The 12,050-nt window shown below is 50.1% G+C and overlaps 1 protein-coding gene across 2 annotated transcripts in view; it reads right to left on the bottom strand.

Moving 5' to 3' along the window:
- Positions 1 to 7,382: 7,382 nt before the first annotated feature.
- WDTC1 (WD and tetratricopeptide repeats 1) overlaps positions 7,383 to 12,050 on the bottom strand; it is a 56,687-nt gene continuing 52,019 nt past the window's right edge. The window contains exons 14-16 of one of the 2 annotated variants that reach the window (XM_004678669.2): positions 11,822 to 11,993; positions 10,773 to 10,965; positions 7,383 to 9,814 (exon numbers count right to left, since the gene is read on the bottom strand). In XM_004678669.2, coding sequence (XP_004678726.1) covers positions 9,617 to 9,814; positions 10,773 to 10,965; positions 11,822 to 11,993 — 563 coding nt within the window. In that variant the 3' untranslated portion in view covers positions 7,383 to 9,616. The remainder of the gene's footprint in view (positions 9,815 to 10,772; positions 10,966 to 11,821; positions 11,994 to 12,050) is intronic. The other variant, XM_012722541.1, reaches the window with a different exon arrangement.

Genomic DNA, 12,050 nt, shown 5'->3' with positions numbered 1-12,050 from the left:
ACCTGGTACTCACCATTCTGTCTGAAATGTAACCCCAAACCATGGAAACTGGCTACTTCATTCATCCTTCAAGTCTCAAATGAAATGCTGCTTTCTCAGAGAACCCTTCCCTGGTCCCCAATGTAAATTAGAATGCTGGGCCCTCGATGGTGGCACACTGGATTAAAGTGCCTCACTATGAAGCTAGCCACAGCCACTGCAGCATGAGTCCCATCCCTGGCCAGGAAGCTGACCCACATGGCGCAGAGACCTCTCCTGTCTCACTCGTTGCTCCCCTCAGCAGTGTATTTCAGTGCATCTGTCTGTTCTGCTCCCTACTGTCTTTGGTAAAATCTCTCACGCCAGCAACTCTGGCCTGTACCCCAGTTCTTGTATGCATAAATAAATCTTTAAAAATATATAAATTAGAAAGCCAGGGGGCACAAGAGGGTTGTCTTAATACTATGAAGCTAGTCACAGCCACTGCAGCACCAGTTCAATCCTCAGCCACGGAGGTGACCCACATGGTGCAGGCAGACCTCTCCTGTTGCACCCACTGCTCCCCTCAGCAGTCAGTCTGCCTGTTCTGCTCCCCACTTTGTCTCTGCTAAATCTTCCCCCCTCCCTTTCCCCTCTCCCCCCTCTGGTCTACATTCCAGCTCTTATATGCATGAATAAATCTTAAAAAAAATAATTAGAAAGGCCCTGTTAATCTCCCTAGGTCCTCATTTGAGAACCTTTTCCTTCACAGCATAGCTCTGACTCCCCTACTAAGCTGCAGACTCCTTGAGGGCAGAGACTAAATGTATCTTATTGCTTTTATAAACCCAAGGCCTACTGCTAATGTCTAGCACACAGTATTTACTAAATACATATTTGCTGAACTAAATGAACAGTACATACTTATGGGGTTGGTATCACATGCTGGTCAGTCTGAAGGTAGGAACCTAGCTTGTCACCAGCTACCTCTCAGTGCCTTAAGCATAAGGGGCCCATGGAAGTTTGGTCGGCACAGTGCTCAGGAGTGGAGTCCAACCAGAGTGCCCAGATGGCAGCAGAAGCATAGGGCTGAGATGCTCTGAGTTGTCCCCCGCCACAGCCTGTCCACGGGCCCCTTTTCACACATACATAACACCTAGGTTCTCTAACCCAATGTAACAGACTCCTTTGGCCTGTGCCCTTGCCGCCTCTGCTTCTGACACCCCCATCACCCACAGACAGATGGGAAATCTCCACCAAAGACTAACACTTCCTTCCAGGCTCAGAGGATCACAGCAGGGTCCTGGAAGCGCTCCTAACAGAGCTCAGGAAAGGATTGATAGGGCTCTTAGCTACCCCTCCCCCCCAAAGCACACACCGACCTAAAATAGGAATGACCATCTGGATCCACTTATAGGGCTGGCTGGGGGGGGAGGGAAGGATGGCAGGGCTGGAACTGGCAGGCTGGGAAAGCATTGAGGGTAAGATGCCTGTTTGAAGGGAGAATTGGAACAAGTTGTCTTGGTGGGAGTCGGGGCATCTCAGTTGACCCCATGCACTGATCCCCGGGCTAACATACATTCTGCCTCAGACCATCTCTCCCCTCATCCGGGTATTCAAGGCCCCCGTGGTCTGGCCCAAACCCCAGTCTTCTTTTCCAGCCTCATCTCTCACGGCCTCCCATAGGACCAGCTTGGCGTTAACCTCACGGAACTGCTGGCTCTTCAGAGAACGAGCCCGGCACGTCATACCTCATGTCTGCTCACACTGCTTCTTCAGCGGAATGCCCTTCCCCTTCTTGCCTACCCACTTTCAAGGTTTCCCACAAATGCTTCCTCTTTGCTCCCAGAGCACGGAGGCTGCTTTGGCCTACTGAATATTCATGTGAGCTTGCACTAGCATTAGCTGTTTACATGTATGAGGCCCCCAAGAGACTGTGAACTCCTTGAGAAGGAGACTGGCTGATCTATAGGTCCTTGTAGCACTGGGCAGGCAGGAAGTGCCCTGGGAATACCAACGGAACTATCTGTGACTGGGGATGGTGCTCATATAGGCTCTGGAGAAGATCACCCAGTCAGCAATCCAGGGAAGCAGGGCTGAGCTTGGGGCCATCAGTGCACGGGCTGGAGGAGCTGCTGGGTGTGATGCTGTGTGGGGAGAGGTAGTGTCCTTTCTACTGCAGCCTTTCTGCTCTAGCTGCCTTCATTACCCTCTGTGACTCCTGGAGACTGGGGTTCTCCCCACTGAGCCCTAAACTGTCTTGCAGAATGGCTCCATATCTTTCCAGAGTGGGGAGGGGACCAGCTGGGGCTTACAAAATGCACGAGTATCATTTGAGGACATTTTGACCCTTTAGACATCATTTTACAAATGACTTCCTTTTCCATTCCATTTCATAGACGTACAGGCTTACCTCAGACTACAGAATGCACAACGAAGACCAGAATTTACAGCCCCTACTCCCAGGTGGGCAGCAAAGCACAATGGTTAAAAATGTGAACTTAGGATTCAACCAGAGAACTCGGCATTTGAGCCTCAGCTCTGTCAGAGACTGCCACACCTTAGGCAAATAACTGAAGCTACTTGATGTTTCATGGTGGCAAACAATTCACATCTTGTAAGATTCTTACAAGTTCGGACTAAAGCTGAACAGATCCTGGCCAAAAGACAGACACTGTGTTAACTATCACCATAGCCTAAAGCATGCACCACTAGTGCAGGACTCAACTACTTTAGAAGCACTTCAGAATCATAGTTGGGTAGGTGTGATCTCACTGACTGGAAGCCTCCTTATAAAGCAGTGAAGTAATGAGAGTGGGTATAATGACATCCATTTCAGCAACAAGAAAGATAGACCAGAGAGGTTCAGGAATTTTCCTGAGACCTAAGCACCTGTTAGATTATGAACCTTGATCTTGGGCTGTCTGCTGGTGACCCTTTTGGGGGCTATTAGAGAGTAATGAAGCTGAGAGCAGCCTGAGGTTCTGTAAACCACCAAATAAGCACAGTTTGGCCTCCCTAAGACCAGGACCTAGTTTATATGTATATAAAAAGAAATGGGTCAGGAGCAGGAGGCAGAACGTGGCTGAACCATTGATTGCCTCCCCCCTGCCATCACATTCATCAGAATGCCTCCCTGCTGGGCAGAGCCAGGCACATGGCAGGGCACTTGATGGCAGACCAGACAGGGAAGACTCATGGTTCCCAGTGAGCTCCAATGGTCAGGGGCCATGCACAATCCCTGGATTTTCTAGGCAATATCTTCTAGATAATATGGAGGCTCTGGGAAAGCAGAGACTAGTCTGTGTCCATTTTCATTAGGTCAGTGCCAGGCACAGAGAAGAGCTCAAAAAGTATGATGACACTAACACAAAGATTTCTAAAGAATCGCACCAGTAATCTGGTTAGGGATTCAGTCCTGGTTTCCCTTTAATTCACTAGGGCCCTCAGGTAGCCCACTCCTAGGGTACTGGGATCAGGAACTCACTGTCCCTATTTAAACAATGGAGATAGGGCTAAGTTAGTGGTGTTCAGCTCTAGCTATACATTGGAATGGGTCTGGGATGCTTTAAAGTGGTAGATTTTAATTAAAGAGGTGAGAGACCTACACACGAAAAGGAGGTATTTTTCAAATAGAAGACACAAAGAAATGGAAAGATAATCCATGCTTATGGGAGAACTAACAGTTAATTCTATCACCTGAAGCAATGCACATCAGTGAGAACTCTACCAAAACCTCAACAGTATTCTCCATACTGTACTTACTGTGATGTTTTAAGGCAAGAATGTTTTCTAATAAAGATCATTCCGCCCCTTTGCAAAGGAGCTAAATGGTTGGCCCTGCCTGAGACCAAGTAAAATGGCCTGGGGATTAAAATGAAAATGGTCTGTGGGGATGGGATATTAGGTGTTAAGTGTTAAGTTTCTTTTTTTTTTTTTTTAAAGATTTATTTATTTATTCATACAGAACTGGGGTATAGGCCAGATGCTCAGGGACAGTGAGAGGCTTCACCAGAGACAGAGTGGGGAGCAGAACAGGCAGATTGACGAAGTACACTGCTGAGGGGAGCAGCGGGCGGGTCAGGAGAGGTCTGGCTCGCCATGTGGTCTCCTCCTGGGCAGGCGGGAATCGAACTCATGCGGAAGTGGCTTCAGATTCTCAGTGCTGTGCTTTAACCCGCTGCGCGGGCCAAAGTGTTAAGTTTCTTAGGATGCATTCAGGCTGAAAACCTTGGAGCCTTTCTCATAACCTTTTGAATCCTGCAAGCACATTTCAGTAAACTCTTAAACACAGACCAGGGGCAGGCCTCTGGGGCCACATCTGCCTACCAACAAATGTCTGGGTTCAGATTTGTTTCACCATACATTCACTGTGTGGGCTCACTTGAGCCACAGGTGGTCAGTGAGCAGGGCTGATGAGAGCTTCAGTAAGCCATACATGTGGAAGTGTGTTAAAAACAGAGGACTATGGTTCTTCTCATTATGTGGCTTTGCCTTTTCCACAATGTCATGTAGTTAGAATCATACAATGTCATCTTCCAGACTGGCTTCTGTCACTAACAAATAAGAGTTTCTCTAGTCTTTGCGACTTCTTTATTTCTTTTTATCACTGAAAAATGCTCTACTGTATGACTATACCAGTTTATCCACTCACCTCTGAAGGGCTTCTTAGTTGACTCTAGGTTTTGACAATTTTGAATAAAACTGTTGCAAACCTCTGTGTACAGATTTTGGCCTGATATGTTTTTAACTCATTTGGGCAAATACTAAGGAGAGCAATTGCTGGATCTTATGGACTGTCTTCTGAAGTGACTGTACCATTTCCCACTCCCATCAGCAAGGAGAGTTCCTGTTGCTCCTCATCTTTATCAACACTTAGCATTGTCAGTTTTGGGGATTCTAGTTATCCTGGTAGGTGGTAGTGGTATCTCACTGTTGGTTTAATTCGCAATTCCCTAATGACGTAATACTGAGCATATCTTCACGGGCTTATCCTATTTATCCTCTTTGGTGAGTTGTCTATAAGATCTTTTGCTATTTTTAAATTGGGTCATTTTCATATTGTTCTATTGTTTCATGACTTTGAAGCAAGTTCTTTACCTGATGTACCTTGTAATTATTTTTTCCTCTCAGGTCTTGGCTTCTCTTTTTCACTCTCTTAACAATGATGTCATAGATCAATTTTTTTGTGAAGTCCAACTTACCAATTTTTTTCTATCATGAAGTGGGCTTTTGATAGTGTTTCTGGAAAATCATTGCCAAGCCTAAGGTCACCTAAGTTATCTCTTATGTTTACCTTCTAGAAGTCTTTTTTTTATAGGCAGGTCTATGATATATTTTGAATTAATTTTTATGAATGGTGAAGTCAACATTTAGATACACTTTTCTTTGCATGTAGATATATACTTATTCCACACTACTGAAAAGATTACCCTTTCTCTATTGACGTGAGTGCTCCTTTGTCAAAGACCAGTTTGACTGTATTTGTGTGAATCTATTTCTGTGTTCTCATTCACTCCATCCATTCACTTGTCTGTTCCTTTGCCAATACCACACTGTCTTGACTACTGCAACCTTTTGATAAGGGTTCAGGTTGGGTAAATCATTTCTCTGACTTTGTTCTCTTTGACTTTGGTATTTGTGTTGGCTGCTCTGGATCTTTTTGCTTCACTATGTAAACTTTAGAATCTGCTTGTCCATATTCACAAAATAACTTGCAGGGATTTTCACTGGGATTTCACTGGAACTATAGATAGGAAGAAATGAAATCTTGAGTTTCTACATAAATGTGGACTATCTCTTCATTTATCTTGATATTCCATAATTTCTTTCATCAGTTTTGTAGTTGTCCTCATTTATTTCTAAGAATATGCATTTTTATTGTTTTGATGCTGGTAAGGGTTGAGATGGAGCACAGGGAATTTTTAGAGCAGAGAAACTATTCTATATGTTAGTATAATAGCAGATATAAGAAACTATGCCTTTTTCAAAACCCATAGAATTATACAATATGAAGTATGCAACCTAATGTAAACCTAATGTAAATGTTATCAATATAGGTTCAGTCATTGTACATATGCCACATTAATGCATGATGCTAATATGGAAAACTGAGCCAGGGACAGAGGAGGTGCATGGTACTCTCTGTATTACCTACTCAATTTTCTCAAAGTCTGAAACTGCCCTGAAAAAATAGTCTATTAGTTTAAAAAAAAAAAAAAAGTATGAACTCCAAAAGGAAGGGAGCCCCTGGTGAAGTCTTCTAATGGCTCCTTCTTGCTCAGACCACCAAGTCTGCTGTCTCACTATGCACAAGGTCCCCCACAATGGCTGCACCTCCACCCTCTACAGTGCAGCAGAACTGAGGCACTCAGGCACTATGAAGGAAATGAGACTGGTGCTGCTCCCTTGGCCTAGAACATTACACCTCCATGGGCAGGTCTTGCAGTGTCTGCAGACTTTCTTTCTCTTGTGCTAAACTAAGCATACCTTGTTGGCCTCAGCCTGGGTCTTTCCAAATGTACAAACAGAAGAATCAAACATTTCAGTAGTGAAACTAAAAAAACTAAAGTTCCCACAGTACTGAACCTCAGTGTACACCGAGGAACCTTAAGGTGGCACATCAAATTCATGGGGGCACAGCAGGCTAGACTAAACCTGAGAGACATGCAACATGTGTGGGTTACTAGGAGAACCTCTCTTTTGAGGTAGCTCACAGTGACATCATGAGAATATGCTACATCCCTTTGACCGTGTTTCCATGGTCACCTGTGATAAAAAGCAAGTGAAAGTCAATATGGAGCAGGAAGTGAGGTGGCAGCGCCCAGTCTGGCCAGAAGGGGCAGCAGGTTTGCAGTGCCCAACAAGCACTAAGGTGCCTCGAGTAACTGTAGCGCTTTAAGAAACAAAAATGTTGCTTCTTCTAATTATGTATATTTACCTTTTAAATGTGACTAACTTAGTAGGAATAAATTCTTACTAAGTGATTTGGGCTTAAATACTTAAAAAGTCGAACTTTCAGGTATTTCAGGTGTTACTTTTGGTGTAAGTGCCATGAAAAATTAGTCGGACACTGATGGTGGTGTGAGTGCTGTGAGTGGAGAAAGTTTGGGAACCTCCCCTGGACTAAGAAATACACTAGGGCCCTCCCTGGTGGTGCAGCGGATTAGAGTGCAGCACTGCAAGTGAGCCAAGCTGCAGCCACTTCAGAGTGAGTTCGATTCCCCAGCCAGGGAGATGACTCATATGGCGAGGCAGACCTCTCCCGACCTGCCCACTGCTCCCCTCAGCAGTGTACTTCGTCAATCTGCCTGTTCTGCTCCCTGCTCTGTCTCTGGTGAATCCTCTCACTGCCCCTGAACCTCTGGCCTGTACCCCAGTTCTTTATGCCTAAATAAATAAATCTTTAAAACAAAATCCAATCCAGGGCACATCAAACACTTGATTTCAAATTGAAATCAATTTGGTGGGTTGCTACCAGCACTATTCCTCCCGCACAGAAAACAGGCGGTGAAGATGACACACTGCTGCAGCAGGGCTGGGTGCTGCTGGCACATGTTCATTACGGACATGCAAGTGTGCAGGGCACCCGAGGTCTCGTGGGTCACAATGTAAGAATGTGTATTTCTTGCCTGGATTCTGATTTTAAAAAGTTGAAAGCCCACTAAGACGCCAGTCTCCTTATTTTACATGAGAAAACAGTCTGGAGAGTGGAAAGTTGGTTACTGTAAACCTGTTACCATGTGGGGTGGTCAGCACCCACAGCAACCCCCCAAGGCAGGTGTCAATAGACCTGTGGTGACTCCCAGACACAGAGCTACCTAGGTGAGGTGGCCTCACTTTGGTCCCAAGACCCATTTGCACCCCACAAATGCCACCAGCCACACCTAGAACAAAATGGTTTTAATCAATTGCGTCACCCTCACTCTCCTGGGAGCGGAGCAACAAAAAGGCTCGGCTCCTGCCCCCAGAGGACAGTAAGGCTTATGTGTCTCCACACTGCAGGGCCCAGGCTGGGCAGGCAGGGGCGGGAGGCGGGAGAGGAAGTGGTGGGTGGCTCCAACACAGGACAGTAAAGGGCCCCTGCTGGTCCTCGGGCCCCAAGGCCCAGTTCCAATCCTCCCACTGTCCCCTCTCTGTCGAGAGAAAGGTCATAGAGAAGAGACAGGGGAGCAAGTCCTAGCAGCAGGAGAAGCAGCGGCAGCTGTTTCCTTCCCCAATAAATATGCTTCATTACCAAGCTAGAGGAGAGGGCTGGGAAGAGGACGGGTGGAGAGGAAAGGGAGAAGCTGCCACCTGTGTTGCCTGGATTAAAGCAGTAACGAGATGGTGCCAGACCCCCCACCACCATCCTCACCCCCCGTCTTCTTAAAACTGTGAAAAAGCTTTTAACATGGCCCTCCTGTCTCCAGGGCAGCTCTGAAGCCTGACTGAGAGGAGGCACCTGGCAGAGACAGGGGCGGAGGGAGGGTGAGAGGGAGGAGAACGGAGGCTGCTTCTCCCCAGAGGCTGCAGCTGGAGGGCTGGAGCCAAGTAAGCACTGAGGGAAAAAGGGGGGAGGAAGAGAGGGAGCACCCACTACCACAGCAGCTCTGAGTGGAGAGCCCAGGGGGCAGAGAGGGGCCTTGGTGAGTGGTGGGGTGACTGCTGCATCCAGTGTAAAGCTTGGGCTACTGAGGAGGGAGGGGGCTGAGTTAGGGACTTCCCATCCTAGTGGCTCAGGAGACCCACCCCCTCCCCCCAGAGCAGCAGGGGATAGAGAAAAGCCATCACTTCTTTGGTCTTTGTGGCGGCTCAGCACAGGGTGGGAGGGAGGGTAGAGGCCCTTAGCCGGGAGGGGAGCCCACCTCAGTGAGTGGGGCTGGCTGGGAGCTCCGGCAGGAAGGTCACAGTGAGGCCAAAGAGCGCCCCAGAGAGGAGGGTGGCCAGGTGCAGAAGGGCTGGCATACAGGTGGGCGGGTATGGTGTGGTGCCCCACCCTCTGCCAGGCCCTGGGGATAGGCTGAGCCCCAGAGGTGGTCAGTGGGAACAGGTGCAGGGCCCACAGCCAGCACCTGCCAAGAGGGCAAGGATGCTGCTGGACCAGGGCAGGACCTGGTCTCGCTGACTCGGGGGGCTCTCATCCCTCCTTTGTCTCCACCCTGATGTGGTGGCTCTGGAGGGAGGGTGGGACCCCATCCTTTTCAGAACCTTCCCTGAAGACCAAGGGGGAGCTAGCCTGGCCTGTCTAGAGCAAGAGTAGCAACCCCTCACGGCTAGCCCTTACTGGTGGGGAATTCTAGTCCCCTTCCTGCTGCCAGCTGAAGGGGAGGGTGGTCCCTGGAGTGTGAGCTCCAGGTGAGCCCTGGCCTCCCCTGGCCTCCCTGCCTGGCCTGAGGTGAGCCAGAGCCCTCCAGGGATATGGAAATGGGATGTGGGGGCATACTGAGGGGTGGCCCCCTTCTCTTGCTGGGGTCATTCAGAGGCAATCCACTCAAAAGTCCGAAAGCCACCAAGTTGTAGCAACAACCCCGGCCCGATGCCAAATTAACAAAATGGGAAGTGAGAAAAAAAAAAAAAAAGGGTGGGGGGAAGACAAACTAAAACAGAAATCCCTTGACCTCCCGCCCAGGTGGAGGGTCCAGCCAGCAGCAAGGGCTGGGCACCGGGGCTCAGGGGTCTAGCTGGGCCGGCACTGCACCTGGCCCTCAGAGCTGTCCTCGTCGTCAGAGGCCCCAGCACCCCCGCTGCTCAGGCCCGTGATCCGGTAGCCCATGTTGAGCAGCATCACCTCCAACGGGTCCGCGTTCATGCGCCGCTGGTTGGCTTGGGAAGCACCCTCCATGTCCTCCACGACCCGGCCTGTGAGGTCTTCACTCTGTGGCGGGAGCACACACACCACTGGGTAGATGCGAGGGGTGGGGGGCGCCCGGGGACATATGGCGGGATGGACAGCCCAGACGTGTGTGGAAACCCGAGGGAGACGCCACGCCACATGGAGTCAAGAACAAGGGGCCCGGCCACGGCATGGGAGGACACATGCCAGGACATGCTGTGGGACAGCGCCCCCACCCCACTCTTCCCTTTGCCTCCCCCAACGCGCCTTCCTTTTTCTCTTCCTCTCCCCTCAAAGGAGGGTCTGTAGGGTTCTCTCCCAGCAAATTGCCTCTGGAATTAGATATGCCACTTGACCTGTTTTGCCAGCTGGAAAGGGAGAGGAGGTGGGGCAGAGGGGAGTGCGAGCTGGGGCTACCCCGCCTGACTGCCCAGGCTGGGAGTGGAGGGGCTGCTGTCCTAAGCCTCCCTGTGGCAGACGCTGTTTAATCCTCCCGCAACCTCTGAAGGTGGTGCTGTCACTCCCACTTATAAAAGATAAAACTGTGGCTCTGAGATAAGGTTAAATCCCGCGGGCGGTGAGTAAAGGGACCAGGATTCAAACCAAGCCCCAGCTCCAAAACCTGTGCACTTGCTTGAGGGCTGAGGGGTGAACTGGCCTCTGCCGGCAGCCGCTGAGGATCTTTCTCTGGAGATGGAGTGGCGCCTGGCTTGGCTTGCTCCCTCCCTCCTGTCCTCCTGCTGTTTCCTGCATGTGAGTCTCACCTTTGCAGCTTCCCTACAAGCCAGCTCTCACCCCTGGAACTGCTCCCTTTACCTGGAACTTTCTGGAGTTGATGGCATCACCATGACACAGCCCTATGCCCTCAGGAAAGATCTTACTCACCCTACAAACAGCCTCTGTGTGACTGGGTTTTCTTCCCAACCCTCAAAAGGTTCAGTCAGAGCCCTTGACAGGGTCCATCCCTCCATCCCTCCTGCCTGCCTCTGATCATCCTCACCTCTGGCCGGGGGTTCCAAAGCCGCACAACAGGGTCAATGCCGCTGGTGGCCAGGAAGCAATAGCTGGGGTGTGGCTGCAGGCAGTTGACAATGGACTCGTCTCCCTGGAGCACGCGGACCAGGTTGGTGGTCTCCTTTTCCCAGATGAAGAAGGAGCCATCATCAGAGCCACTGACGATATACTGAGCGTTGCTGGTGGAGGGGGAAGGGCAGGGAAGTCAGGCAGGGTACTCCCTACTGTTGCAAGCAGAGGCCACACCGCTTGGGGTGAAGGGCAACAGGGACTTCTAGAGATGCTCAGCCCTCAAGCTGGGGTCTGATGCTTGACTGAAAGCCACACACACGGCGATCCTTGCTGTCCCACCAAGACCTGGCCACTGTTCACTGTTCTCTTAAGCTTAGGGCCAGGACAGGGTCCCCACATTACAAAGTATAGCATAGGTTTCAAGGAGGGTGACAGAACTGGATCTTCCATCTCTAAGGGCTCTGGGAACACCGTCTAAGCTTCCTAGGTCAGATCCACCCACATCCCAAAGCACCTCTGTCCCTGAGAGGCAGTTGCCAAGCACTAACAGAGGATCTTGATGAGGAATTTCCCATTCAAGCTGTCTCACTACCCAAAGAAGGCAACCCTCCCTAAAGGACGGTCAGGGGATGGCATCTGAGACACAGGCTGTGTCCTTGGACCCGGGGGAGCTCCAAGCACACAGTGGGTGTGCTGAGACTGGCGGCCTCTGAGGCCCCTCAGCAGAGGGAAGCTCCATGAATGCAGATAAACCAAGTTCCAGCACATGGAGACAGACGGAGGAGGCTGGGGACAGAGAAAAGTCCGTGTCCTGTGTCGGATGCCTCACGAGTGGTACCGTTAATGCTCATGAGCATGTGTGGAGCCCGTGAGTGGGGACTGGCATCATTTTACACGAAGAAAGTGAGGCTCCCAGAGACTAGGGATTCGCCTGCCCAAGGACACAGAAGCAGAGCTGGGGTGTGACATTCTCTTTAAAAGCGTTATGCCCTCGTGCCCCCCAATCTCCTTTTGGCCTCAGACCTGCCAAAGAAATTGGCCTCCTTGATGTCTGTGGTGGTGTTGCAGTGGCCACAGTAGCGGAACTGATAGTCGTAGCTTCGCTCCCGCAACACCATCTCATCCTCGGAGATGGAGTCCTTGCGGCTGGTGCTGCGGAGGCGCACGGGGCCGCCACCAGCTCCCTTCTTCTCCTCTGGGGGCAGAAACCAAGGAAAGGCGAGTCCCGACCCTCCCTCCACCATCGTTCCCA

This window comes from Condylura cristata, unplaced genomic scaffold, assembly GCF_000260355.1.
Source record: "Condylura cristata isolate star-nosed mole 26May11 unplaced genomic scaffold, ConCri1.0 scaffold00008, whole genome shotgun sequence".
Lineage (NCBI taxonomy): Eukaryota > Metazoa > Chordata > Mammalia > Eulipotyphla > Talpidae > Condylura > Condylura cristata.
The sequence above is the reverse complement of the archived record's forward strand: the minus strand, read 5'-3'. Positions and strand labels throughout refer to the sequence as shown.